This window comes from Sander vitreus, chromosome 12 (assembly GCF_031162955.1).
Source record: "Sander vitreus isolate 19-12246 chromosome 12, sanVit1, whole genome shotgun sequence".
NCBI lineage: Eukaryota > Metazoa > Chordata > Actinopteri > Perciformes > Percidae > Sander > Sander vitreus.
This window is the reverse complement of record NC_135866.1, coordinates 21,245,576-21,272,906: the sequence shown is the minus strand read 5'-3', so window position 1 is coordinate 21,272,906 and position 27,331 is coordinate 21,245,576. Positions and strand designations below refer to the sequence as shown.

General features: G+C 41.8%; 4 protein-coding genes across 4 annotated transcripts; 2 read left to right on the top strand and 2 right to left on the bottom strand.

The window, feature by feature from the left end:
- Positions 1 to 206: 206 nt before the first annotated feature.
- On the top strand, positions 207 to 2,366 carry mgst3a (microsomal glutathione S-transferase 3a). The gene is made up of 6 exons (XM_078264546.1): positions 207 to 327; positions 702 to 827; positions 1,003 to 1,076; positions 1,207 to 1,264; positions 1,472 to 1,544; positions 1,667 to 2,366. The coding sequence occupies exons 2-6, from the start codon at positions 711 to 713 to the stop codon at positions 1,801 to 1,803; spliced, it is 459 nt and encodes a 152-aa protein (XP_078120672.1). The 5' UTR covers positions 207 to 327; positions 702 to 710; the 3' UTR covers positions 1,804 to 2,366.
- LOC144526851 (uncharacterized) lies at positions 2,100 to 9,761 on the bottom strand. The gene is made up of 5 exons (XM_078264544.1): positions 9,356 to 9,761; positions 8,129 to 8,425; positions 5,282 to 5,593; positions 5,021 to 5,187; positions 2,100 to 4,387 (listed from the first exon to the last, which is right to left on the bottom strand). The coding sequence occupies exons 1-5, from the start codon at positions 9,420 to 9,422 to the stop codon at positions 4,343 to 4,345; spliced, it is 888 nt and encodes a 295-aa protein (XP_078120670.1). The 5' UTR covers positions 9,423 to 9,761; the 3' UTR covers positions 2,100 to 4,342.
- Positions 9,762 to 9,984: 223 nt separating this feature from the next.
- LOC144526853 (importin-13-like) lies at positions 9,985 to 18,427 on the top strand. The gene is made up of 21 exons (XM_078264547.1): positions 9,985 to 10,281; positions 10,920 to 11,045; positions 11,251 to 11,891; positions 11,971 to 12,111; positions 12,269 to 12,410; positions 12,560 to 12,726; positions 12,937 to 13,057; positions 13,261 to 13,408; positions 13,626 to 13,807; positions 14,352 to 14,378; positions 14,504 to 14,638; positions 15,504 to 15,650; positions 15,889 to 15,969; positions 16,200 to 16,337; positions 16,428 to 16,524; positions 16,626 to 16,678; positions 16,765 to 16,831; positions 17,113 to 17,171; positions 17,287 to 17,376; positions 17,482 to 17,663; positions 18,325 to 18,427. The coding sequence occupies exons 1-21, from the start codon at positions 10,066 to 10,068 to the stop codon at positions 18,416 to 18,418; spliced, it is 3,054 nt and encodes a 1,017-aa protein (XP_078120673.1). The 5' UTR covers positions 9,985 to 10,065; the 3' UTR covers positions 18,419 to 18,427.
- On the bottom strand, positions 17,795 to 25,405 carry fzr1b (fizzy/cell division cycle 20 related 1b). The gene is made up of 14 exons (XM_078264543.1): positions 25,202 to 25,405; positions 24,670 to 24,852; positions 23,924 to 24,025; positions 23,737 to 23,800; positions 23,491 to 23,618; positions 23,221 to 23,303; positions 22,667 to 22,850; positions 22,446 to 22,511; positions 22,217 to 22,319; positions 21,858 to 22,039; positions 21,477 to 21,710; positions 20,697 to 20,801; positions 19,789 to 19,881; positions 17,795 to 19,502 (listed from the first exon to the last, which is right to left on the bottom strand). The coding sequence occupies exons 2-14, from the start codon at positions 24,745 to 24,747 to the stop codon at positions 19,461 to 19,463; spliced, it is 1,464 nt and encodes a 487-aa protein (XP_078120669.1). The 5' UTR covers positions 24,748 to 24,852; positions 25,202 to 25,405; the 3' UTR covers positions 17,795 to 19,460.
- Positions 25,406 to 27,331: the final 1,926 nt, after the last annotated feature.

The window sequence follows — 27,331 nt, the reverse complement described above, 5'->3', positions numbered from 1 at the left end:
GACAAGTGAAACCGGATGTTCCAATATTATTGTTATTATTATTATTAAATAATAACATTTAGCACATATTAGCTATAAAAAGTATCGAGTATTAATTTCCCAAAAGACAGACATTCTGTAGTACAGTAGTACAGGCGGCCACCACGCCCTCACTGTGTGTGTGTGTGTGTGTGTGTGTGTGTGTGTGTGTGTGTGTGTGTGTGTGTTACGTAAGCCTCTACGCACACGGATACATTTGAGCTGGAAACTTCATTGGGGTCGGTTAGTCAGTCACTGTGTTTTCATCTGAGCGTTACAGCTGTCAACCTTGTACACTACATCCTTAAGGTAAACGCATATATTTTGTGAGTGCTTCCTTAAACTTGTTGGTCTAACATTAATGGCGTCGCTGGTGTGGTATCCTCATTTGACCTTTCCATTGTAAGGCGTCCTTGCTCTCCGCTTGGTTTTACAGCCTTTTCTCCTGTTTTGACAGATTTATAAAGCATTTGTTTGATAAAGATGGCAAGGAAACATTTTGTGCCTGAAATATAGCTCCTCTATTTTCTTAACTAGAGCAAAAATGAGAAAAGTTAGGCTAAAATAAAAATGTAAGAGGTATTACTATCAACATTTTTCAAAAGCTGAAAGAATAACACAATATATATGCACTTTTTATTTGGAATTAGGACTCTAATCCGGTTTATGTTTCCTCTTTCAAGTTTGCCAGGATGGTTGTGCTTTCCAAAGAATATGGATATGTGGTGTTGACTGGCGTTGCCAGTATGGTGATGATTGGACATCTGGCCATTAAAGTTGGCAAAGCCCGACAGAAGTACAATGTACAGGTGAGCAAAATAGCAGGATATAGTCCACGCTTTCCATTCATATTGTTTGAGAGCTGCACCCACCCATTCAAACAGCACCACAACAAGTTTAGCTTCATGCTTGGGCAGTGTCTTTTTGTGGCTCGTGTAAAGCACTTTTAATTGCTTATACAAATAAACTTGTCTTGCCTTGCAGTATCCCCAGATGTACAGTGACGACCCAGAAACTGGAAACATTTTCAACTGCATCCAGCGTGCACACCAAAACACGTGCGTATGAGCAGAAATATGAGCAATGCAACTTTTGCACCCACTATACTGATATTGGTACACTTTCATGATTCATGGTAACAATGGGAAAAGAGGTGAAAGTTAACATGCTGTTATCACGTCTCACCAGCCTGGAGTTCTACCCCGCCTTTCTTTTTTGCCTGGCAGTTGGTGGTGCACATGCTCCTGTAAGTTTATTATACTGCTGTAGCGCCAACACATATGTATGCATATACAATCTTTAGCAATTAAAACACATCATTTTTTAACTGACAGGATATGTAGGGATTGTGGAAGAATGTCTACTCTTCTTATAGAATCCTGTCATAATAAATTAGTGTTTTACATTTGCTTGTGTGTGTGTGTGTGTGTGTGTGTGTGTCTGGTTACCACAGCGTCTTGCCAGTGGACTTGGAGCTGTATGGATTGTAAGCAGAGAGGTGTATGCACATGGGTACTCCACAGGAGGTAAGAAAATGTTGGGCAGTCCATGTATTATTTTTTTTATTTTCTGCTTTTGTAACAAGGCAGGGTGGAAAGGTGATATTATTATTATTATTATTATTATTAATGCTACAAATCTCAATTAGATCCTAAAAAACGAAGGTGGGGAGCGTTTGGGAACGTGGCTTTTCTCGGGTTGATGCTGTCCACTGCCTGCTGCGGCTGCACCCTGCTTGGTTGGAAGGGACCACGGAACTCCTTCTGTGGTGGAAATTGTTGCTAGTAAGGACGAAGTCTTCAGGATGGACTCACTCAGTCATTCACCTTATAATAAAAGCCACTCTTCATAACCCCTATACATTGCAACATGTGTAACCTCTGACCAATATAACCGTTCTCCAGAAAGAGAAATTCCTCATTTATGATAATGGATGGGATGTATTCATTGGTCGGCACTCCCACAACATGCATGCATGCATGTTTGTCTTATATGATAGCATTTTCAACTGCACCCTGATTTGGAAATTTGAAACTAGCTGGCCACTTGACATGAAATATCTTTCATATTTTTGCAATAGAAAAATGAAGACGGTGTTATAAAATAGGGACATTTCAGAGGGAAATTGAACTTACATGTTGGATGGACTTTGTATTTGCTTAGCTGAGAAAAATCCAATTTTGGACATTAATGAATAACTTAACATGGCTAGTCAAAAATATTGCTGTTGTCCAGTAAAATGATTATAATTATTTTTTTATAGAGATATTTTTTAGATCTTTCTTTTTAGATCTTTAGAAAAACAGGGTTTATACTGACAATATTAAATATACATTGGTTATAAACTATATTGTGCTTTATTTGTTGGGAGGTGAATGGGTATTAAATAAATGTGAGGTTTTGTTAACATTGGTGTGTGTTTAAGGGAGGGGCTTTATTTTTCTAAGCAGAGTAATTGATCAAAGTCCACATTAATTGTTTTGGTGGGTGGATTTATATCTCTGCAGAGGCGTTGGGCTCAAATCCAACTGCCAAATAAAATGCCACACTGGTAACAATGACACAGCATAATGCTTTAGAACTCACCCACATCCTATAGCTGTAATATCTTGTACAGTATGCAACAGTATATTGTGGTTTCTGTTTTATTATCAAACAGGAAATCCTAATATCAGTACATTCTTACAGTCTACATTTCAATGGCATACTATCATACATTTACATACATTTATAGTGTAGTTGTTTTTAATGTTAAGCACGTTGTGATTTTGTATCTGAAAGGTGCTATATCAATAAACCTTACTTACATCACTGGTGGCACTTAACAGCAAAGTAACTCAGAACACACTAGGTACAAACTGTGATACAACAGCTAAGTTCCAGTACATTTGCAGGATACTCCAGCTAATACAAGTAACAACAATCTCAACTTTGGAAACTTATGCCTCTTCTCAGTCTCCACTTAAAGCATTTGAACAACCTTGTGCAGAAACAAATACAATCTTTATAAATATGTATTTTACAACACATTTAACAATAATAGTGTGTTTTACCGTTACAATTTGCTCATATTAAAGTGTTTAGTGTAGCGAGGTCTCTTCTCTGTGTGCTTTGGTGGAGTAAACATTTGTCATTGAAAACAGCATAACCTTATTCTAGTTTTATATACCAGCATCAGACCATAATGATAAAACTTCAATAACACGTGTAACTGCACATTAAAAAGGCTGCAACAATAAATGTTTTCCGCATATAATTTGGGGTAACTTGGTAAATTTGAATGCTATTTAGTGTGTAAGATATGGCTTTTGAATTGTAAAGTCACTTCAGATTTTTGTGTGGATTTTCTGCATGACCTCAGTTTTAAGACAACACGTGCAACCTGGCAATTTAGTTTGAAAGTGCACTTCACTTATATTTGGTCACCGGGATCATAATTTATATTCCTTAATCAATTTTAGGCATGTTGGCGACTCTCCCATTTCTCTCTCACTCTCTTATTTCTCACTGGATAACCTGAGGTTGTTAATTAATTACATCGGAGGACTTCATGCAACCTTGATCCACATTACCTCAGATGTCCCCTAGGGGGCAATGCGGCCATTCATGCCACATTAAAGTGCTGTGCATACATAGGGAGTCAGTCAGAGGTGCAGCTCAATATAATACGTCCATGGTGCAGAACTCGTAATAAAAAGGCAGAGCGCTTGCACACACAACAGGGTGTTCAACTCACCCCTGTTTCAGTTTAAAAAAAACATGTTGCTACGTTTTGTCCGGGCTCAACGTGGCCGTGGTAAATGTTTGTTTCAAACTTTACGCCCCCAGTTTGTAACATATGCTTTCTGTTAAAAATCTGAACTCTAAAGCCTAAACTGAGATAAACCCTGATGACATCATCAGGGGGTTATTTTCCTCGACTTAAAGGAGAAGTGTGTCGAATTTAGGGGGGAAATGTAATATAATATTCATTATGTTTTCGTTAGTGTATAATCACCTGAAACTAAGAATCGTTGTGTTTTTGTGCAGCTCAATATAATACATCCATGGTGCAGAGGCACTATTTACTCAAAGAGTTTCCACTAGACTGAAAATCTCCGGGAATGTGGAAAAAAGTAGTTCTGAAACCTCCTAATTAAGAGACTTTATGGATCCGTCTCATGGAACTGCAGATACATATTTGTTATCACTGACCCCAAACTCATCTGCAGAGATGCAGCTGCATCCAGGCAAAGGCTTTTCTTCAGATCCACACTGGTCTTCCTTTGGTGTCTGCTTTGCTTCTGTTCTCTAAGTAGTGGAAGGGGGTAACAGGATGCTTCCATTAGTAGGTGTATCTGGAGAGTGGCGTGTCCTCCATCAAATCATCCTGGAGAAGATGATTAAAACCAGATTTAGACTAGTTGTTAAGAAAGAGTTTGCAAATATGAAAATGCTGATACAGGATTACAAGGGGTTCTGTATAATGAGTTAGAGAGACAGAAAGAAAATGGTGCCGCAGAGGCTGCGATATCCTGACTTTTAATTTATAGTATAGGTCCAAACCTCCAAAACCATTACATCCTACATTTCCCATACAACACCTGGATAGTGTAGTTCCTTCGACCCTCCTTGCCTGGGGAACGTTTAATCTCAAAATGGTGTGCAACGTTTTGTTATATGATATCTGAAATGTGTCTGCGAGGGACTGGCAAGCCTCTCGTCTTGCGTTTTTTAAACTGTACACATCGCCCTTGAGTGCCGACACCCGAGCGCCGAGCCAACGCCGATTTGCTTCTGATCTGGGGCTTTTGTCGGGGAGCTCTAAAAACTATTGGCGAGTTGAAAATCAGGTCTATAGTCCCATAGTGGGAGCTTGCCATTAGAGCCACAGCAGAGATTATACAACTGTTTTCACCGGCTGAGTAGTGCTCCTAAGGACAAGTAAACTGAATAAAAAAAATCACTGGAGTGCCCCTTTAGTCACAACCTTACTGCATTGTAATTGACATATGTATCTTACCATGGGTAGATCCTGCAGCCGATGGAACTCTGGGTGATTTGTTCGCTGGCGGAACTTGAGGAAGAGGATGACGAAGACGATAGCAGTGGTGACGATGAACACTGACAGCAGACCAGCCAGCAGGGGGTCTAAAGGGGAGCTTGAGCGGTAGCGGGGGCCCTTGAGTTCTAAATGACACAAAAATGGATAATCATAATAAAACACTGAACACATTTTTAGAATGAAACAATAAAGTACAATACAATATACTCATCACCAGACCTTCATCTCCAATATTAAGCTCAGACGGGACCTCCCGGTGCGTTGGCCCAGCAGGACCCCGGCGTGGAGCTGAGGTCAAAGGGCGTCCTGTGGTTGTCGGCTGTGCGGTGGCTGTGGTTAGTGATTCAGACTGTGGCTGGATGATGGAGGTGTGGGCTGTGGAGCTTGTATCCTGCACTGTGTGGGTTGACTGAGATGAAAAGGTTGTGAAGGGATCGGTGGTCAGAATGGCTCTGCCATCTGTGGTTGCAATGTGCTGCAGAGGTGTGGTGCTCTGTACAGTCGGCGCAGAAGAAAGGCTATCTGTGGCAGCTGAAAGTGGGGATGTGAAGGCAATGCTGTATCAATTCAAAACAGTACAGATAATTCTTCAAAGGAAACAAACTATACACCGGCAGCCAGAGGTAACTCTACACCAACCTGCTCATGATAATGGATCCCTCTCACTGACATTAAAGCTGCTATATGTAATGTTTTTGTTGTCATGTCCCCCCTATCCTACATGACAATGCCAAGAAACCCTGTTAAGCACAATGTTACCTGTTTTACACACTGTATTTTCATGCATAAAATGACAGCATTCTAATGGTGGTGGTGAATGCCACACTTTGCCCACTACTGCATCTTTCTAGTTTTAAAATGGCTGATTCAGATAAACAACAGGTATCCACGAAAATGTGGTGAGGGCGACAATGTGCCAAACTCTCAGCTTTAAGTCTGTCTGTCCTTCCTAAATCCGTTTATGCTAGTCTATATCCACGACGTTCCACTTCCGGGATTGCTCCGGTAGCGCCGGAAATTCTGCCGGATGTCGCTCTTTTCAGTCGGATCTCCTCCGCTTTCTTTGTGTTGGAATTTTAAACTCCGGTCGATTTATCAGGGCTATGGTTAACTGCTCCTCAGATCTCTGCAGGGTAAATTGAGACGGCTCCCAGACCCTCCTCCGCAGCAGTGTGGAGGTAGGTCCGGCAAAGCGAGACTAGTTTATACAAGCAACAGTACGACCCATATTTACGTTTATTATTAGGCACCGTCCTCTAGTGGCTGTAGTAATTATGGTGGGAGTTTCACAACATTCACACCGACGTGTTTATAACCTGCTTCCGTAACGTTTAGCTATAAGGACGGAAAACGCTCCTGTGGGTCGTATTTCCTGCCACCGCTAAGCGTGGTAATTTATGAATGGCTCCTTTATTACAGGGGAACTAAGACATACATTAAATGATTGTGGTGTTGATTGATTTAACATCAGAAAATCCAAAACGAGATAAAGTTTTTACTCTTTTATGTCAGTAAACTGACAAAACAAGACATTTGAAAACGCAAGTATGGGTTTGGGGAACTTTACATTGAACAGACCAATTGATTAACCATATAACTGAGAAAATGAGTGGCTTAATCGATAATAACAAAAAAAGGTTAGTTGCAGTCATAGTGAATACAGTTAAAGGTTTTTACAAATCCAGTATTTGTTACAGAACTGTTCTGTTGCATTATAATTTACAGGAGTTTCTATTTTATATTTTTCAGTCACTGCTTTATTATTTTGATAATGTTTTTATTTTCTCTGTGAAACTGCTGAATATAAGATAAACACACCAAGCGTACTGGATTTTCCCTCTTTCAACATGAGTATATTCTTACTCCACCTGACATGTGGCTGTTTACATCTCGTTTGACAACTCATGCTGACAACGGGAGGGGGCTGGGAAAGGGGTGTGTTCAAGGAACTTTGTACGCTGTATAATTACAGTCAGACTACTGTTTACATGTAGGATAGAGTGAAGGGGCAGACAGTCATTAGTGCTCCTGTGGGCCAAAGATAATGGTAAAGAATTGTTTATAAGCTGAGAGTCAGAGACCATAATAGTATTATCCTTGTGCATATTCTGCATCAAGTCATAGAGCCATGAAAGTAATTAGTGATGTAATAATCTCGCATTGCCAGACCTTCCTCCACAGCGCTGCGGAGGAGGGTCTGGCTAGTCCACACAGCATTCCGGGATGGGAGAAAAACGTGCTCTGGTTTATTGTCATTTCTTTAAACCAATCAAAATCGTCTTGGGCGGTGCTAAGCGCCGGACAGAGCCACGGTGCCACTGCAAAATAGCCTCAGGAGGGAACTTGTTTTGGTGGAACGTGTACGATCAAAGGTTGTTTTAGTCGTGCAACAGAAAACTCAGATTGGACGGATAGTCTAGCTAGCTGTCTGGATTTACCCTGCAGAGATCTGAGGAGCAGTTAACCATAGTCCTCATAAATCGACCAGTGTTTAAAATTACAACACAAAGAAGCAATCCCGGAAGTGGAACGTCGTGATTGTGATTGATGTAATGTTTAGCTTTTGAAGTGAGAAACTCCCAACAGCAGCTTTTGCCAAGTGATAACTTACACATTACTCTACAGGGAAGTGACGACAGCAGCTAAAAAGGGGGCAAGGGCGTGATCTGGATGGCAATATGTCATGTTTGTTGTTTATGGGCTGTTCAAAGAGGCAACATGGCATCAGCGGAGAGGGTTATATTTATCTGATCTATAAAAGGGAAGCTCTAACATGAGGTTGCGACACACATTCTCAATCTCAATGCAGTCATGTGGGGGTCAGGAGGAATATGTTCCTGGAACGCTGCTGGCAGTGGAGCTGATTCTGTGTTTGCAAACAGGCCGCTTTTAATGTGTGGGATGATTTATTTTAAGAATCTGGACAAAGTAGACAGACTGGACTGGAAAATTATAGATGCACAATTATAGAATTATGGACAAAATGATGACTATAATTTCTATGTCTCTAAGTTAAAAGCCTATAGAAAGAAGCACAAACACAGTGCATGCAGGTTTTCTGGTTACCTGAAAGTGAATTCATGACGACAGGTACATTTGTGTGTTCAGATGTAGCCACTGCAGAGCTTGCAGTCAACAAGTGTGTTTTATAGACTGCATTTGTCGCAGTGTCTGAAAGGACCGTCCCTTCTGTCTTGGTAATGGTGGTGGTTTGAGTTGAAGTTTCATCCCCGCCTGCGGGATTATGTGTCTGCTGTGAGACCTCATTGCCAGGATCCTCTGTCAAGTCAGGAGATGCTGAGCTTCCAGCATGATTCGGGAGGGCAGCCAGGGTGAGGACAGGAAGCAAAGCACTGCTCTGACCTATGAAATAAAAGATTTTTGTCTTTTAGTCAGACCAACAGTCCAAAACCAAAAGATACTATAATAAAAGACTAAAATAACTGAAATGATTCACATGTGAGGAGTTGGAACTAGGGAAGTTTGGCACGTTTCCTGAAAAAAGTACTCAAAATGATTAATTACCTATTATTGCATATATGCTATCATAAAAGATCAACAAACTCTCATATTGTAGAAGCTGGAACCAGAGATTTTGGATTTTTTATTTTTTTTTGCTTGCAAATGACTCATCCGATTAATCTATTATCAAAATAGTTGATGATTAATTTTCTGTCTTTGACTAATCAATTAATCGGCTAACACATTTCAGTCTTCCTTAGCAGTGTTAGCAATTTTAATTCTTACTCATGTGTTTGACTGTTATATATTTTGGTGCTGTCCTGCATCACATTCTGTTAGTTAAAACATGAGATACAATGAGAAGTCTAAATTAAGTTGGCCTGTATTAAAACTTCAAATAAATAAATAAATAAATAGGAGCCTGGTGGACACAAATCATAGTAAAAAAAAAAGAGTTACCAAGAAACGCCCACCTTCTTGAACAAAGGAAATCAAAATGATCTGCTGAGGTGCTAAGCGGACTATAAGAAGTTAATAAAATAACTGGACATAATGATAAAATGCAACCAACAGCCTGCAGCTCTGCATGAACTTTCTATAAGATCAGTAGGCTGTCGAGAGCATCATGTGAGGAATCGATAACGGCTCCAACTCGCGTCAGCAGGATGTGAAATCCGTCCACATAGAACACAAAGACACACACACACACACACACACACACACACACACACACACACACACACACACACACACACACACACACACACACACACACACACACACACACACACACACACACACACACACACACACACCAAGGATGCCACCTACCTCTTGTCTGCAAACAGCCGGTAAGCACCACCAACACGCAAAACGCCATATTTATTTCAGATGTCATCTCCTTCGCGGCCTTCCCCTGCAGATCACAATAAAAACGAATCAGAGCGGGCTCTCCACAGAGGCTCTGCTTCTTTAGCTCTGAGGTTGTTTCCGTTACGTGATTTGACAGGGCACATCATCAGCGCTAAAAATATCCTGAGGGAGTCGGGCAGAAGAGAGGCAGGGGTGGGGCTGCACGGCAGGCTGCATATGCGGGCGGTGGTGGGAGCAGAAAAGGCTGCACGTGCTTTATTCTAAAGAGCAAAACGCGTCACCGATTTCACTGAAAATTTATGTTTTAGTCTACTCTACAGCTCTTTCCTTTCCCTACCAGTGTCACTCATCTCTGCATCTATTCCTCCGACAGTTTGCTGTCGCTGTTGCTCCGCTGCTCCAATCAGATGTCAGTGCGTCAGAGACGCAGTTGTCTGCGCCAGGAGCGCCTGTTGTAGCGCCTGTTATAGCTGTAGCAACTGTTACTGTATTCATGTTTGCTGTATAGGCTTGGCGGCAATGGTAGTTTCTAGACATTAACGGTGCTAGGTGAATAGGTGTCAGTGTTTGCTGGTGGTAATGTGAGAACAACTTTTCAACTCCCACAGAGGTCAGTGTGTCGTCATGCCTGAACGCACTGCCCACATGTGTACTGTATGGACAGCTGAATGACCCGCTGCGTCCTCTGTCATCGTGCTTTGACACACTTTAGAGGACAGCGTCTCGTTTTAATAACTAATTTTTTTTTGCCGATCAGGCTTTCATTTCTGAGGGATTTTCAACGACAACGGGGAGACAACTTTACGTTGCGCCAGATGGAGCCTCCAGCCAATCCGGGAGTCAGCCCGGCGGAGTTGGAGTTAACGATGGAGAATGTGGAGTCGGTAAGTTACTCGTCAATAACCAGCCACTTCACTGGATGATTGTTTATTGAACTATGGCCACAGATGGAGCTTCTGTAACACCATTCAGAACACGAAAGCTAATTTGAATACATATGTTTGTCAAAAAGAGGAGCTGCAGCATCATCTCATAGATTTTCATAGATGTAGATCTATTTTATTTGATAGAATAACTCAAGTAACAGGCTAAAACAAAGTTGGTCAAATAGAAAATGGGGGTTGTTTAATTGTAGTTCAACACAGGGAGATTAGACAAACTGGACATTTTGTAACATGATACCAGCTATAAGCATATGCTGTCCTAATAATAACTTACACCATGTGCCTTGGATTAGTTGCTATGACAACACATTTATTTTATTCTATTCAAACAATTAGACATTCAGCATGCATTATTATTCATGCTTGTTGTCAGTGCAACTCAACAATTCAATTAACAACCTGTTCCACAAGATGCATTTATTGTCATTACTATACCTCCTCTGTCAGGAAATATAAGGGGTACTGATTGTTATTATGATTTAACCAAATATGCCACATCATCAGTACTATCCTTATCAGTTATTACCAAATTACATTTTGTTCAAGTGTTCCCTTTGTGTTCTTCTCTCTCCCTCCAGGCTCTCTACCAGCTGTACTTTGACCCAGACATGGAGCATAAGAATGTGGCCCAGAAATGGCTGACCCAAGCCCAGGCCTCTTCACAGGCATGGCAGTTCTGCTGGGCCCTGCTTGGCCCTGACAAGGTCAGTTGTGCTTCTGCTCAGACATCTTTACAACTGCACCGTCAACATTTGCAACTATTGCATTATGCAAGAACATTAGGCATAATGCAGTTAAGAAAGACTGGTTGGATGTCAGTGCTGATTAAAGCTGCAAAACATAAATATTGTGTATATGTCGACAGCATCTGTTACAGTATCTCCATAATGTGAGTCTGTCGCTTTGCAGCTCCCAGAAGTTCAGTTTTTTGGCGCCAGCACCCTCCACACCAAGATCTCCCATCACTGGAGCGACCTCCCCACAGACCGGCATGAGAGCCTAAAGATGCAGCTCCTCTCCCACATCCTACACTTCTCCTCTGGGCCCAAACTGGTGCTAACCAGGTTGTGTGTAGCCCTGGCTTCTATGGCTCTTAACTTGATTCCACAGGCTTGGTCCCAGCCGGTGGCAGACATGGTGAGGGCCTTCCAACCGCAGAAGCCTGACTCTGAAGGCAGCTCTAGTGCAGAGGCCACCCAGGACCCTCATGCACACTGCCTCGCACTGCTGGAGCTTCTCACTGTACTTCCAGAGGAGTTTCAGAGCAGCCGGCTTGCTCATGCTCGTCGTTGCCTGCTGAGGGAGGCCCTGGCTGGGGAGTGGGCGGTGGTGTGTCCCATGCTGCGTCAGCTGCTCCAAAGCCAGGACTCCTCGATCCAGGTGAAAGAGAAGGTGCTCCGCTGCCTGTCCAGCTGGGTGGGGCTGGATGTGCCGATAGGGGAGAGTCATGAACTGGTCCAGGACTGTTTCACTGCACTGTCCAATGCAGAGCTGTTCGACACGGCTGTGGAGACGATAGTCAATGCAATCTCACAGCCTGACAGCCAGAGGTGATAAGCACACTGCATCATAAATTCATTCAGGTCACAGTCTATTTCCGGGTGTGTGAACCAGAACATGTGTGTGCAGGTACATTGAGGCTTTGGTAAACTTGATGCCTCTGGTGCTGGGTCTCCATGACCAGCTGAAGACAGCGGCTCAGGATGGAGACATGGAAACCTCACACGGTATCTGTCGCATTGCTGTTGCTATGGGGGAAACACACTCCAGGTACACATAAAGGGACACACACACACACACACACACACACACACACACACACACACACACACACACACACACACACACACACACCGCCATCCTATAACCGGGCCTTAGTGAATGGCTTTCATTTCTTAATTTGGAACAATGTGTTTGTGTATGACAGGGTTTTGTTGGAACAGGTGGAACACTGGCAAGAATATCTGGCTTTGGTTAACATGATTCTTTTTTGTACTGGCATCCCTGGGCACTACCCAGTCAGTGAGACCACCAGCTCCCTGACACTGACCTTCTGGTACACTCTGCAGGTAAAAATCATAAATGAATGAGATAAATATATATATTTTTGACATTAAATGTTTTTTCTTCTTCTTTTCTGTTAAATATGCTACTCATGTAACTGCATTAATGCATTAAATCACCAAGCGTTCTTTCTATTTTTGTCTTGCATGTTCAGGATGACATCTTGTCATTTGAGGAGGAGAAGCAGGCAGTTTACCTGCAGGTCTACAGGCCGGTTTACTTCCAACTGGTGGACGTGCTACTACATAAATCCCACTATCCCTCCCAGGAGGAGTATGCATCCTGGTCTTCTGATGACAAGGAGCAGTTCAGAATTTACAGGTAAGACACAAAACTAAAGCTGGTTAAGGAGCTCTTAAACTGGATTTGATCTTGTTTCTCACAAGAAAGAAAGTCTTTGGATTTGAGTGGACAAAACGTACATTTCATGGCAATCCAGCCAATAGCTGTCGAGACATTTCTGCCAGCGGGGCTTAAGATGGTAGCTATATATATCTCCAAATATGTTTCCACGTCTCTTTTGCATTTCAGAGTGGACATTTCCGACACTCTGATGTATGTGTATGAAATGCTGGGGGCAGAGCTGCTCAGTAACCTCTATGACAGGCTTGGCAGACAGCTGATGGACCCCCAACAGTCAGCAGTATGGCAGGTAATGTCATGATTAATCACTGATTAATCTACTACTACATCTACTATCTCTGTAAAGTTTTACCTGCACAGTATTTTACATAGCAGATTTGTTTTTTTCTAGACACTCTTTCTTACTGTGTGTAACTCTGTATTCCTTCCACCTCCTGATTGTGTTTTCTCTTCCCCTCTCTTGACCTAACGCATTTTTTTTCTCCTCTTCAGGACACAGAGGCCCTGTTATTTGGCTTTCAGTCCATAGCTGAGACAATAGATGTGAACTACTCTGACGTTATCCCTGGTCTTATTGGTCTCATCCCCAGAATCAACATCAGCAACGTTATGCTGGCTGACACCGTCATGTACACAATAGGTACATAACAGACACCTGTTTCCTATTGTGTCCCTATTAATATAGTCTCATGACTTTGTTTTGTTTAATGTTTTACAATAAAGCAGAATTTTACAAAATACAACCAGGATTATTTATGGCCATAGATGTAAATGTTGTCTTCTGGTCTGCACTCAAACCCATTTACACTCACTGTCAATGACATGTACCCCCTTACTGAATTACTCCTGTTGGCCAGGATCCCTGGCTGAGTGGCTGGCTGATCACCCCGTGATGTTGGGTGGCATATTACCAATGGTGCTTCAGGGCCTTGTGAAGGCAGAACTGTCTGTGTCCAGTGTATCCACTCTAAAGAGGATCTGCAGGGAGTGTAGACATGACCTCGGCCCCTACGCTCAGGACATCCTGACTGTGTCTCAGGTCTGACACGCAGCCTTTTTTTTTTAAACATCGGTGCGATTACTGTCTTTGTATTAAAGGTCACATATTGTAAAAAGAAAAAGAAAAAAAAAAAAGAAAAAAGCTGGTTGGGTACTATATAAATACTGTGAAAGAATTACAATGCTCAGTCCACAGAGAAATGTACACAGCCCTTATTCAGAAACTGGGCTTTTAAATGAGCTGTCAGGACTTCGGTACGGTTGTGATGTACTATGCTACTGTATATAATATATAGGTAGAAGAACATGACGATACAGTGCTTTTACAGTTATTCCCCTGTTTTAACGGTGCAGACACACTGACCAATCAGAACAGACCAGGCTTTTTCGGTAGGGAGGGCTTAAAGAGACAGGCGTTAAAACGGAGCGCTTCAGACAGAGGGTGAATACATGCACATTCAAACAGATAGCATGAGAATAATAATTTATTTTTTGAACATTAAGAATGTAAACATGTTCTAGTAGAGACCCAAAATAAGTATGAACCTGAAAATGTTCCCTTTAACACTTGTGTTCCTCTCCAGGATGTACTGGTAAAAGAAATCCACAAGGTGAGTAAACAGCCTTCAACATTCACCAGTTCTTCTCTATTCTGTGAACACTAGTGCACCAAGCGTCTCTCTGAGGACATCATGCGTAATGTGTGCTGTGTGTGTTTCTGTGTGTCTGTGTGCAGAGCAGCCAGTGCATGTGGTTGATGCAGGCTCTGGGTTTCCTCCTGTCCGCCCTGCCGGTAGAGGAGGTTCTGGGCAGACTTCACTCTCTTATCACCCCTCACGTCCAGCAGCTGGATACACTGGCCCAGCAGGAGGTACATCCAAAGAAACTCCACAAATGAAAACACAAACTAATAAATAAATATATTGTACTAGAGGTGGTTGTGCCTAAGTACAAATTGAATAAAGCAAGTACACTATATTATACTTTAAGTAATGAGTACATTAGAAGCACTTTATTATTTTGGTGCTGTATTTAAAAACATATTAATACTGTATTTTACTGAAAGTTAGGGTATTTGAAAACAAAAAAAAGCCCAACAGTTTACATTATGGTTACAAAAGCTTAAAGGTACAATTTCATTTTCATACACTATTAATGGGTACATTTGATTGATTGCTTTAAGAAATTTATGTTTGTTGCAGTATCTTTTGAAAGTAACGTTACAGTAGTTGTAGTCCCAGCCTGCATATCAGTTTAGGTTAAAAATAAAGTTGGGCCTCCTGCCGAGTCATACAATGTAGTATACTGTAAGTAGATTCGATATATACTTAAAATAAATATTGATAATAAATAACACTCTACTAGTAAGCAGTAATGATCAAAATAAGTACATTGAAATATTCCTTCAATTATAATAAAGTTTAAATATAGTCAAAAAGTACACTTCAACATAATGCAGTGCACAGTTATCAGAGTGCTGATAAAATACATTTTAATGAGCTAAGTGACACTTATCCAGGGTGACAGTCAGTAAGGAGGTCTGAGATGTCTGTTGACAGACTCAGATACTACTGGACACTTTTTCTTGCAGCATTTGACACAACTTTTACACTAACAACTTATAAATTGCACTCTGCTCTCACAACCGCTGTCACCTTTGTCAATATCTTTACTTCAGTTGTGACTGCTATCACAAGGCTACATATCAAACCCATCCTTGTTGTCTCCCTTTACAGCCTGACCCTACTAACAAACAGTCTATTATCCACATCCTGGGGATGCTGTCCAGTCTCTTTACCACTCTGGACATCAACAAACAAGCAGACAGCTCAGAGGGAGCATCCAGCCCAAGACTCACTCCCTCACAGATCACGCAGAATCCAGTGAGTTTGCCATAGAAATATACAGTATATATCATACCAGCTACTATGTCCGAATATTATCAAATTACCGTAACTGTTTCCTTAAACACCAGTCAAACAGTGGTTTATTCATCAATCCTCAGAATGGGCCTTCTGCATCTAAATTTCTGAACATGCAAAATATTTAAATATGCTAAATTGAACCAAACATACTTATTTTAAATACTATATCTCATATATATTCAAATTTTGTTTTTAGGTTGTTGTTGTGCTACAGCAAGTGTTCACGTTGATCCAAACCGTCCTCAGCAAGTGGCTTGATGACTCAGAGGTAGTAGAGGTAAGAGTAAGAGTTTTGTTTTTTACTGCTTGCATAAATATGTGTGTGTATGATGTTGATGTAACATCGTCACATTTTTTAAAAGGCTCTCCTTTGTAACAGAAGAAAAAACCTGATTGTGTGTGTGTGTGTGTGTCTGTCCTCACCAGTGTGCCTAGTGTGTCTGTGCCTGTATGATTTATCTATGTGTGCGCTTACTGACTCACAGCTCTCTCCCTTTCCCTCTCCAGGCAGTGTGCGGGGTATTTGAGAAGTCAGTTCGAACCCTCCTACATGATTTCGGGCCCATGGTGGCTCAGCTGAGTGAGATGCTGGGGCAGATCTATAGCGCCTATCCACAAGCCTCAGCTCTGGACCTGGCACGGCAGGTACGCCCCCAAAGATCAGAATGTGGATAAAAGCATTATCCCTCCAAACTGCAATTCAGACTCTTTAACATGTTCTTTTTTTTTTTTAAGATGGTTCACATATTTGCCGGAGAGGAACACCACATCTCTAACATCAAAAACCTTATTGAGGTGTTGACTACTGCCACACTCACTATATTTCAGCAAGGTAATAAACATATGAAAATATATATAATAAAATATGCACTTAATTCCTATTTACTTTTTAGACATATGTTTTTCTGGTCTTATCTTATATTTATTTTACAGGTCCACGGGATCATCCTGATATTGCAGAATCATTTATGCACCTTCATGCTCAGGTGGGTTGAATATTCTTGTCCATTGTTGTCCATTGTTATGTACATTTGCAGCACACAGAAAACTTAATCACTTTGTGTTCATTTAGATTCTTAAAAGGAAACCTGATATGTTCCTGTCTGACCAGCTGGATGTTAAGGGGCTGTTTTACAGCGGTGAGTATCACTGCATACTTGTACTGTATACAGGTCATTCGTTTTTTTGCATGTTAAAAAATTGTATCAAAACTGATTCAAATTAATTGTAGAGGATAATTTGACCCCCGACCCCTGTTGTATAAGTTTGATTCAATGCAATCTGAAATTTGACAAAGCTCACTTTTTCTTTTTTTTTTTTTTTTTTAACACATTACCGTTTAAAATCAAGACACAGCCTTCCTCGCCGAAGCGTTTTTTTGTGTGTGGAAAAAAATCTTTTTATCCTCTGTTTTCTCCAGGGATTCTATCACTGAAGTTCCCAGAGACACCCACAGTTAAAGCAGCCACTCTATTCTTTGTAAGTTGAGGCAGAAATGTGCAAGTTTTAATTGTAAGCTAGTTGTTTTTTTTTTAAATCTCATTTCAACTCATGGGCTCATAGATTCTTGTGATTTTTGCCCTGTCCCTTGCAGACAGAGCTGTTGCCTCGTTGCAAAGACATGCCCTCGCTTGGTGAAGTGTTGCACAGAGATGGAAAGCTTCTGACAGAGACCATACTCCAGGTGAACCAGTCATGAGATACAACTAGATATGAAATATTTATCAGTAGTACCCTGTAGGGCCAAACTGTTTTCTAATGGAAGCGTATGCTTTTATTTCTGTGTCAGGCGGTTGGGGGCGAGTCACCTCGCAGTCTGACGGATCACTTCTCGGAGGTGTTGTTGAGTCTAAACAGACACTGTCCAGCTCTGCTGTCCCAGTGGCTGAAAGAAATACTACAGACCCCAGGGTTCCCCTCTGCCCAGGTCTCCACAGAGCAGAAACACACCTTCAGTCAGCAGCTTCTGAGGTGATCATTATCTACCTGTTACACCTTAACGGTTTTTGTTTCAAAAGGTGTTAAGTACTCAAATCTCTTCATTCATTAAAAAACAAAATTCCATGCAGGTGTCTAAAAAGAAAATACTGTAAGAAAACTCATTCAAGAGAGAAAAATGACAAACAAACTTTATCAAATCATAAGTTCATTGGGTCGCCTCACAGCAAAAGGGATTCTGGGTTGGAAGCCAGCAGCCAGCTTGGGCCTTTCTGTGTGGAGTTTGCATGTTCTCCTTAGCATTGGTTTTTCCCTGTGTGCTCCGGCTTCTTCCCACAGTCCAAAGACATGCAGGTTTGGTTAATTAGGTAAATTGGCCACTTTAAATTGGCCTGTACGTCTGTACATTCTCACACAATGAATGAGTCAACACAACAGAAACACATTTCTCTTCATTACAGTAGGAACATGATAGGGGATATTGAGAGCAGAAGTCTCTCAGTCTGCAGTTGCATTAAATATTTAGCAAACCACATTTTCTGTGCAATAGTAAAGTGAAAACAGAACTGCAAGTAAAAAAAAACACAAATCATAAACTTGGATGACAGATTTGTGCCAAAGAGACACAAACATACAGTGCAATAAAGTGACATGTTTCGACAAAATTCATACATCTTTTTTTCCTTTCTTCCAGGGAGCAAACCAACAAACGTCGTGTTAAAGAAATCGTGAAGGAGTTTTCTCTGCTCTGTCGGGGCCTGCAGGGGTCTGGATACTCAGATTACTGAGCTGCTAGCACTCTGAGTTTAAAAGAAAGTTCAAGAGAATGAGAAAGTAACAAAAGAAAACCCAGAATCTGAATTTGTTTCAATGATAAATGGTGTCAAATAGGACTGTTCAAGTGGCATCCCACAACAAAAAACATACTGTAATACTTGGACTGAACCAAAGCAAAAACACGGATTAAGTGGATGTGGAGGTTATTAGGATGACTGGACCTCTGTGCAACATTCTTGATAAAATACCTTTTTAACTTCCCAAGCAGGATAAAAAGAAAAAAGTGTCATGTTGCCTTTTACTGATCTCCAGCCATGGATCTAAACTTCCACTCCTTCTGACAAACTGCGAGACGCCAATAAACAGTTCATTCTTTGCAGCTGCATGAGAAACTGTGTGTGTGTGTGTGTGTGTGTGTGTGTGTACCTATGTATTGTTTCTCTTCTCTTGTATACTGCTTGTACTGTAGATCATATTCACACATTATCAAAATATAGAAATCCCCCCCAAAAAAAAAACACACACACACACACACACACACACACACACACACACACACACACACACACACACACACACACACACACACACACACACACACACACACACACACACACACACAGGCTTCTTCTTCTTGTTACAAAGGAGAGCCTTTTAAAAAAATGCGACGTCGTTACATTATATAGCTTATAACTCTTGTACATGTATACTTCTGCTAATATATAATAAAAACAATTTCCTCACTTCCACAACAGAAAAAGAGAACAAGACCGACTTTTTTTAAGCAGACAACGTGTCCTGGCAATAGACTGCTTGTTTTTTTGTTTTTTGTTTTTTGTTATCAGTGACGTCACTGTGAGAGATGGCAGTTGTTGGAAGTTGGGGCCGCATCCTCTGTAGAAAACGTGGATTTGAGGAGGGCTGTAGTGGTGATTGGTGCACTGAGATGAGAGGACTCTAAGGGCTAGTCTGTGAGTGTCGTTGGTGACTCTGTGCATTTCAACCACAGCTCAGTAGGCTCCTCCTGAAAGCAGTCCTGACCCGGGCTGCTCACTATCGTATTCTTGTGAAGAGATTCAGCACGGACTTTGACTCCTGGGAATAAAAGGAAATTAAACGTAACGACAAAAATTAAAACACGCCATATCTTTCGTTCCAAAGATTTCCAAGATATCCAAGTTCTTGGTTGGTCAAATTCAACTTAAACTAAGACCTTATTGACATGTTTTTTATGATTTTTGTCAAATCAACTTTCAAACTGTTGAATCATCTACACAAAGAGCCCTCAGCGTTTACAGAGAACTGAGAGTAAGTGCTTTCAAGAATTCATTCAGTAACAAAGACATCAGACCTGTGTATATAATGGATATGTGGCAGGTACCTTGGTGCAGCGTGTCTTACTGAAGACGTTCCAGAAACGTAGCGTCTCGTCCCCAGCTCCTGTAACGATGGCCTCTCCATCTGGTGACACAGCCTTGAATGGGAGGACAAACAGAGAAGAAATGGTGAGAGGGTGAACATTTTGGTACGTGTATATCGGGAGAGTTCCCACATTATTTCAGGTTCATACTTGTAATTCTTTTTTTTTTTAATTCTTTTTACTAGAACATGTTTTCATACTTCAATGTTCAAAAAACATTATTTTTCTCATACTGTCCGTAATACTTTGTATTACATATGCATTACCCCAAAAATCACCCATGTAATAAGGAATAGTAATCCAGCATTAGTCATTTAATAATTATTTATCAACTCAGACGGATAGCGCTGTTTGTTGTGTGTGCGGTACTGAAACGGATTGGAGGAGATCGATAGGCAGCAGACAGTCACTTAGTTCGGTTTCTTCCCTGGTTGCTTTTTTACTAAGTGATAAGTATAACTATTTAGGCTCTACTATGTTCTTATATGAGGGCTCTGATTAAAGGCAGACTTTTCAACCTCCGGCTAAAATGCAGCCTGTCCTTTAATGCATTAGTAGTAATAAATCAATAATGTAAATTAAATATAACAAAGGGGGTCCACTCAGCATAATTACTTTTGATACTTTGAGTACATTTTTCTGATACTAGTTGTGTACTGATTTTAAATGCCGGACTTTAACGTGTAACAGAGTATTTGTACATGGTGTTATTGCATCTGAATACGTCTTCCACCACTGGATAAATGTATGAAAACATGACATGTGTATGCTTCCTGTGCATTTCAGAAACTAAAGGCAGGAATGAGTTGGCAGTCCAGTTACATTGACGCTGAACCTGCATGGCCATTGCTTTAAACCTGCAGTCTTACCAGGTACAGCACTCTGTAGGAGTGTCCTGTCAACTTAGCCACCTGTGTTAGTGACGGATACTTCCACACCAGGATCTGGTTCTGAGAGTAGCCGTGCGTGCTCACCTGTAAACAAAGAGAGAACAATTAACTAAAAATGCAAAACATGTACACGTCTACTTAGTTTGGAGTTCTGTAGTGCAGCGCTGTACTGTATTATATAGAAACAACTGTCAGTATAATTAAATCCAATACAACACTGACACTAAGTACAGTACAGTCTCACTATACAGCTGAATCACTTGAAACACTTACTGATACTGTACTGTAAGTGAACAGTAAGCTTCACATGCAGTAAATTGCTAATGCAGAAATATTGCATGGAATCATATGTTATTAAACATATGTTATGAAATATTGGAAACTAAGTGAAAAATGCAATAGAAATGTTAATTAATGGCTACATACCATTCTAACATCTCTACACTGGAAGAATATCATTTGTTTTCTGATAATGTAACACGTTTCACACTATCTAGCCTTACACTGTAGTAATACCATTCTACATGGGGGCTGGCTGTTCTCATTTTTATCCAATGTGATTACATTTTTTGTTAATTTATTACATTAATGGATTAAGAAGGATGCTATTTATTTATTTTTACGAAATATTAAATTACATTTAATTGATCATTATTTTGTCATTATCCTTACACTTGACAATTTCTGCTCCGGGGTGGCATATACATTTGTGTGTGTGTGTGTGTGTGTGTGTGTGTGTGTGTGTGTGTGTGTCCTCACCAGTTCGTTGGCGTGTTTGGACCATGCCAGGTTGCAGACCTGGGAGCCGGTGTCTGTGCTCTGCAGCGCCTGACCCGTCAGTGTGTTCCAGAAGCGCAGGCAGCGGTCGGCGGTGCCGCCCCCCGACGCCAGCAGCCCGTGTTGGTGGGGGGACCAGGCGATGGCCTTCACTGCCGCCAGGTGGTCACTGTACTGCTGCACAGGGAGAAGGCTGGAGCTGTTCCACACCAACAACTGGGCAGGAGACAACAAGGAATGGGTTCTTCAAACTAGAACATGTTCACTTTGACAGCCACAGATTATTTAGGCTAGTCTCCGGATTATTTCATGCAAAAATCACTGACAAAAAAACCAAAACATTTGAGTTTTAAACTCTCTCACCTTATTGTCGTTGCCTCCGGACGCGAGGTGCTGGTGGTCAGGAGACCATTTGAGACCACACACTTCTTGTCTGTGACCTTGCAGCCTCCTTTCAGCCGAAGGGGGGGTTCTGATGTCCCGCTGTAGGATCACTCGGTCCCGACTCCCTGACGACAGCTGCTCTCCGTTCCATGCCAGGGCGCCTTGAGCACAAGGGGGGGGGGGGTCTCATATTTCATTTCTTATATGATAATAACACGTTTAGTGGTACAATACACAGTATATGTTGGAATTTTGGGCTATTAAGTAACAAAAAAAGCAGACTCAAACTGATTTTAACCAGCAGTCTGTAATTCCACTTTACTCCTGCTACAACTGACCTACACGTGCCGAGTGACCCTCCAGGCTGGTCAGCTTCCTCCCTCCTGCTGCGTCCCAGATCTGAACGTAACCCTTGTGGGTTCCGACAGCAACAAGACTCCCCTGATAGGATAAGAGTCAAAGTCAAATCACGCTGTTATTTTCCCATTATTTCTGTCCTACAAGCAGTTCATGCTCTCTTATACTACTGTCGTAAATAAGCAGTTCAGTTCAGTTCTGGTAGCTCACCCTCTCATTCCAACAAACAGATGTAACAGAGTCTCCATCCACTGAAAGGTCACATAATCGTGTCACCTGTTAGAACACAAAGTACATACATTAACCATTTCCACTTTTCTCTTAGGCAGATCAGTCACAGACTTTCTTCCTTCCCTCCTAGGCATCAAGTGAGAAGAAATTCTGCAATAAAACTCAAAGTGTAAATGAAGTGCCTGTAGTCCTCCTCTGACCTGGCTGGTGCAGGCACTCCACAGGTAGACGCAGGCACCCAGACCGACACTGAGCAAGTTGCCTGCTGACCAGTCCACCAGGTTGAGGTAGAAGTCATCCTGCAGCTCCGGCGCATCCAGCACTTTGAAGGGGATCTTGGAGATCTTACGGGCTGGTTTACGAGGAGAGCGGAGCAGCTTGTGACTACAGAAACATCGAGACAAAATAGGGAAAGTTAAGTTATCTAACAGCATATTAACAGGGCCCGGGACCCCCACTGACACAGTCTCTTAAACCCATCCTAGACACTACACGTTACATTAACAAACATCCTGGACTGTCCATTCCATACTACATATCCTGAACTTTTGCACATCCCTCAACATTTTTGCACATGCTGCACTAAACCATTCAACATGTTTTCTTATTGTTAAACAGTTATATTGTACACACACACATATATATATATATTTATTTATTTTATTTACTTACTTGGGAATAAATCCTTTTCTGATGCTGAGCATAGTTTAAGCAGTGTTTCTGTTCAGTGTGCAGCATGTGAGATATGTCATACCTCTTGTTGCTAAGTGGAGAAAGGGAGTAGGGTGAGACTTCATTATCGCCATCGAAAGGCACTCTCTTAGTGTGGACAGTGTACTGCGGAGAAAGCAGAATTATAGTCTAGGATTATTTTTGCAGTTAAGTCACTCTAGCAAATGAGTTATTATCATTACTACTAGCTTTACAACTTCATCATTACAACGTCAGTGTTAGTGTCTTTAAGGAGCTTTTTGGAAACAAATTAGTCTGGAATTGGATAGCCATTTTTTTTCACGACTCATACCCTAAAAAGGCTGTGAGAGTCTTGGGAGAGGACTGCATGCCGCCGGTCATCTGTGTGAGGGTCTGGCACAGTCTCTATTCCTGCCCCCAGTAACTCATTCCTCAACAGGGCAGCATACGCCACAGCATCTGGAGGGGTGGCAGTGAAAAAGGTGATGGAAACACAGATGGTCGAGAGCTATATAGCTCAGAAAAAAAAGAAGAAAAAAGACAACTGGGGGAATTCATAGGTGTACAAATGTCTGACCTTTGCTCGAGTCTGAACTGGCATCCTTTGCTTTATGATTCTGATTTGGGGAGCGGCAGTTCTCCTGCAGAGAGAAAAGGAAGGTTTTGCAAGTTTTTTTTATACCTTTGACTATCAAACTGTGTTTTTGTAGGGCAGTGTAAAAAGTCAAGTAATTAGGTAACTGAGGAGATGAAGAACTGCTCACATTGGCGTAGTGGAAGTTGATGCTCCAGTTGCTTCCAGCGCGGGTGGGAATGAAGCGGTCCCCTGACTTTACACTGACAGGACTGCAGGTAACACTTACACACTGGGATGGAAAAAGAGGGACAGTGAATTTGCAGCAGGGTTTTTACTACCGGGCACAATATTATTCAGGGCATGTTTAAATAAACTAGTCTAGATTTATTTTACTGGTCTTTATCTTGCATGACAAGATGACTATCATGATTAAGGTGGCACATGTATGACCATGATGCAACAGGATTTGACTTCTGGGAGGACACAATCTACTTATTCACATTCACTATGTGTACTGTCCCCCCTGACCCACTGTAATCCTGTGGTCTGCCTGCACTGTAATCCACACACACACACACACACACACACACACACACACACACACACACACACACACAGTGCGTCTCACTATCTTTGTGGGGACCCGTCATTGACATAATGCATTCCCTAGCGCCTTACCCTAACCTTAACCATCACAACTAAATACCTAAACTTAACCCTCACCATAACCTAATTCTAACCCTAATCCTAAAACCAAGTCTTAACCCTCAAACAGCCCTTTAAAGTTGTGGGGTCCAGCATTTTGCCTCCACAAAGCTGTCCGGACCCCACAAGTATACTGTATTCCCGGTTTTTGGACCCCACGAATGTAGTTAAACAAGAACACACACACAAACATAAACACAAGATTTACTCACATACTCTGTATCTCACCTTTGACAGGCGGGCCTCTGTCGGCAGGTTCTGGTGGTTGATTTGCCTCAGCAGCCGTCTCTCGTACTCTTGGTCCATCTCCTCAGGGCTGACGAGCAGCAAGGCCCCTCTGCTGCCCTCCCCGCCCCCCCCTTTAAACCTCCGCTCCCTCCCGTTGAGGAAATCCACCCTTGAGCCCCATCTCTGTGGAAAAACAGGTTGTCTTAATACAGAAATACAAAGATACAAGCAGCTCTTTTGGCTGTGTTATTAACACATACCAGGTGGCCTGTTTAGCACGATGTCTGTACATGTCAGCGCATGTCAGGTGGTACTAACGTTACATGTTGTCGTTACATGGTTTAAAAACCAAGTGTGCATTTGCCGTTTCTTGCTCGCATAAACGTACACAGATATCAAAGTAAAATCAGATCCATAGTGCGCTAATGACAGCTGCGTCGTTGTCATGGCATCGTGCGCACACAACAACCCATTAAACAGCAAATGTTACATCAGCTCACGACCCTGCTGCTCAACAGCGAGGCTTTCTTACCCGACTGGCTCAGGTGACCAAATCAGCTGTCATCTTCGGTTGAAAATGTCAGCGCTGCTGCAGCGGGGAGACTATGGTCGCTTTTTTCCAAACAGCGGTACATCCAAATGCCAACGCGACTCACTGGTGTTGTTTATGTTCGCGACAAAAATGGCGACCGAATCAGCTGTAGCAAAAATTCTTTGGTTGACTTCTGCTGTCTGTGCAGTGTGTGCAGTCAACGCAGTGCGCAGCTCAACAGCGACGCCCGCTGGCGATAGGCCGGCCCTAAATGCTCGCTGCATTTCAAGTCACACTGTGATTAATCCCTGTGGCCACAAGGTGTCGCTACTGCACTGGTAAATAATTTACCCAGCGCATTAAAGAAGAAGTATTCTTATCAGGTATTGCATATTTGAAGTGGGAGAAGTGTAACAGAAAACCTGTAAAAGAAATTTGTATGAATTAAATTAGGCCATTAATGTATTTGATTCGGTTGGTCCCACATATTGAACATTGTTTTTAATCTTTATACTTTATAACCTTTGCTTTTGTGACATGATTTTGAATTGCTCATGTTTCAGAATATATATTTCAAACAAAAGCAATGTATACTTGTTCACGCATAGCCCATATAACATATAAAACACCACATATTTCCGTATTTGGTGCAATAACAATGCTGAATAGCCATTTCTATGTATTTTAAGGCACTTTTAAAACCAACCTCACTTAATTTGTATACCATCTGTGCTGTCATCAATAGCTGTATGTCAGTAGAGAGTGAGAGCACTGGTAGCACAGGCTTGACTGAGGGCCCCTGCCTGAGCAGGACTTCAAAGTAAATAAAGATCTTACATTTGCCCTCACTGACATTTGATTTTCCATCCCCTGCTAACAGCACCAGAGAGCACATTTTGCAAACAAAACCGGCAGATAAAGGTTTACTCTTTGAACTCTTTCATGTGTGGTTTTTGTTCTGAACCACTAAAACACTGAAGAGAGGGAGGGAGGGAGGGAGAGAGAGAGAGAGAGAGAGAGAGAGAGAGAGAGAGAGAGAGAGAGAGAGAGAGAGAGAGAGAGAGAGAGAGAAGAACAGGAAAACTGGCCTGCTGCTGTCTGGGGTTTAATGAGTCTGACATGGTAGAGTGGAGACAAGGCATGGCATATCTGGTGGCACTCTGATCTTGCACGTAGGCTACTCTGCCACGCTGCCCTTCGACATACAGCGAGACGCTCAGCCTACGTCTACGTTTACATTGTGCTTAATAATGGCGTCTCTGTTTTCAAAACAGACAAAGCGCATATACAGTATACAATACTCAGTTATCAGCAGTGGAAAGTATTAGCCTTTGTTGTCTTGTGAACCCTTACAAAAAAACTGTGTTGATCGGGGCCCTTGCTCCGTTTCAGATGTTTATGAGTTGTCAGCAGTTCAACCAAAGAGTTATTCCCTTCTTAATGTCTCACTTATCTTCATTTAAATAACTGCTTGCATCCCATGAATACCAATTTGTATAGCAGAATTAATTTTTTATTCCCATTTAATCATCTCCACCCCCGCCCTGGTTTATCATGTGACTATGTGGAGTAGAGTAGTTAAAACTAGCTCCAACTCTACCAGCTATAGGCCTACTACAGATAATTCAACTTGTGCAATAATGCATCAGTAACAATCTAACAACGTAATACACTGTAAAATATCCTTCTGCAGAATGAGTATGTTTACTGTTTATACTTTAAGTAGATTGACAATTTTGTACTTTTTCTTGAGTAGGATTTTTTAGATTGTAGTATTGGTTCTTTAACTTAAGTAACATGTACAGTATGAGTCTACCACTGTATAGGCATGTTTACACCACTCACCATGCACACATTCCACATTCCATGTGCAGACATGCAGAGACACAAACACCACAATTACTTGCAAGAAGCTATCTGACCATCATCAAATTTTGTTTTTAGACAGCCCAGTCACAACAGCCTCTCTTATCTGCATCCTCCATCAGTTCCACACAGAGGCCCACGTTGGAGAAGCCAGATGCTGACGTGGAGGGCAGCGTCTGGGGGTGTAGAGCAGCTGTCTGCCCCGGTCAGGGTGGAAGGGGGAAAAGCTGAGGCCTTATCGCTCTTATAATACAGTGCAGTTCA

What these genes read in the sequence shown, in the direction of transcription:
- mgst3a (XM_078264546.1), top strand. Translation starts at nt 711, where the DNA reads ATGGTTGTGCTTTCCAAAGAATATGGATATGTGGTGTTGACTGGCGTT. An exon ending in CAGCGTGCACACCAAAACAC is followed by an intron (nt 1,077 to 1,206) that starts GTGCGTATGAGC and finishes ACGTCTCACCAG; the next exon opens with CCTGGAGTTCTACCCCGCCT. An exon ending in ACATGGGTACTCCACAGGAG is followed by an intron (nt 1,545 to 1,666) that starts GTAAGAAAATGT and finishes AATCTCAATTAG; the next exon opens with ATCCTAAAAAACGAAGGTGG.
- LOC144526851 (XM_078264544.1), bottom strand. Translation starts at nt 9,422, where the DNA reads ATGACATCTGAAATAAATATGGCGTTTTGCGTGTTGGTGGTGCTTACC. An exon ending in GCTTAATATTGGAGATGAAG is followed by an intron (nt 5,188 to 5,281) that starts GTCTGGTGATGA and finishes TGTGTCATTTAG; the next exon opens with AACTCAAGGGCCCCCGCTAC. An exon ending in GGCTGCAGGATCTACCCATG is followed by an intron (nt 4,388 to 5,020) that starts GTAAGATACATA and finishes CATCTTCTCCAG; the next exon opens with GATGATTTGATGGAGGACAC.
- LOC144526853 (XM_078264547.1), top strand. Translation starts at nt 10,066, where the DNA reads ATGACCCGCTGCGTCCTCTGTCATCGTGCTTTGACACACTTTAGAGGA. An exon ending in TTATGCACCTTCATGCTCAG is followed by an intron (nt 16,679 to 16,764) that starts GTGGGTTGAATA and finishes GTGTTCATTTAG; the next exon opens with ATTCTTAAAAGGAAACCTGA. An exon ending in AAGCAGCCACTCTATTCTTT is followed by an intron (nt 17,172 to 17,286) that starts GTAAGTTGAGGC and finishes TGTCCCTTGCAG; the next exon opens with ACAGAGCTGTTGCCTCGTTG.
- fzr1b (XM_078264543.1), bottom strand. Translation starts at nt 24,747, where the DNA reads ATGGACCAAGAGTACGAGAGACGGCTGCTGAGGCAAATCAACCACCAG. An exon ending in ACTCTCACAGCCTTTTTAGG is followed by an intron (nt 23,304 to 23,490) that starts GTATGAGTCGTG and finishes CTTTCTCCGCAG; the next exon opens with TACACTGTCCACACTAAGAG. An exon ending in CCGGAGGCAACGACAATAAG is followed by an intron (nt 21,711 to 21,857) that starts GTGAGAGAGTTT and finishes TCTCCTGCCCAG; the next exon opens with TTGTTGGTGTGGAACAGCTC.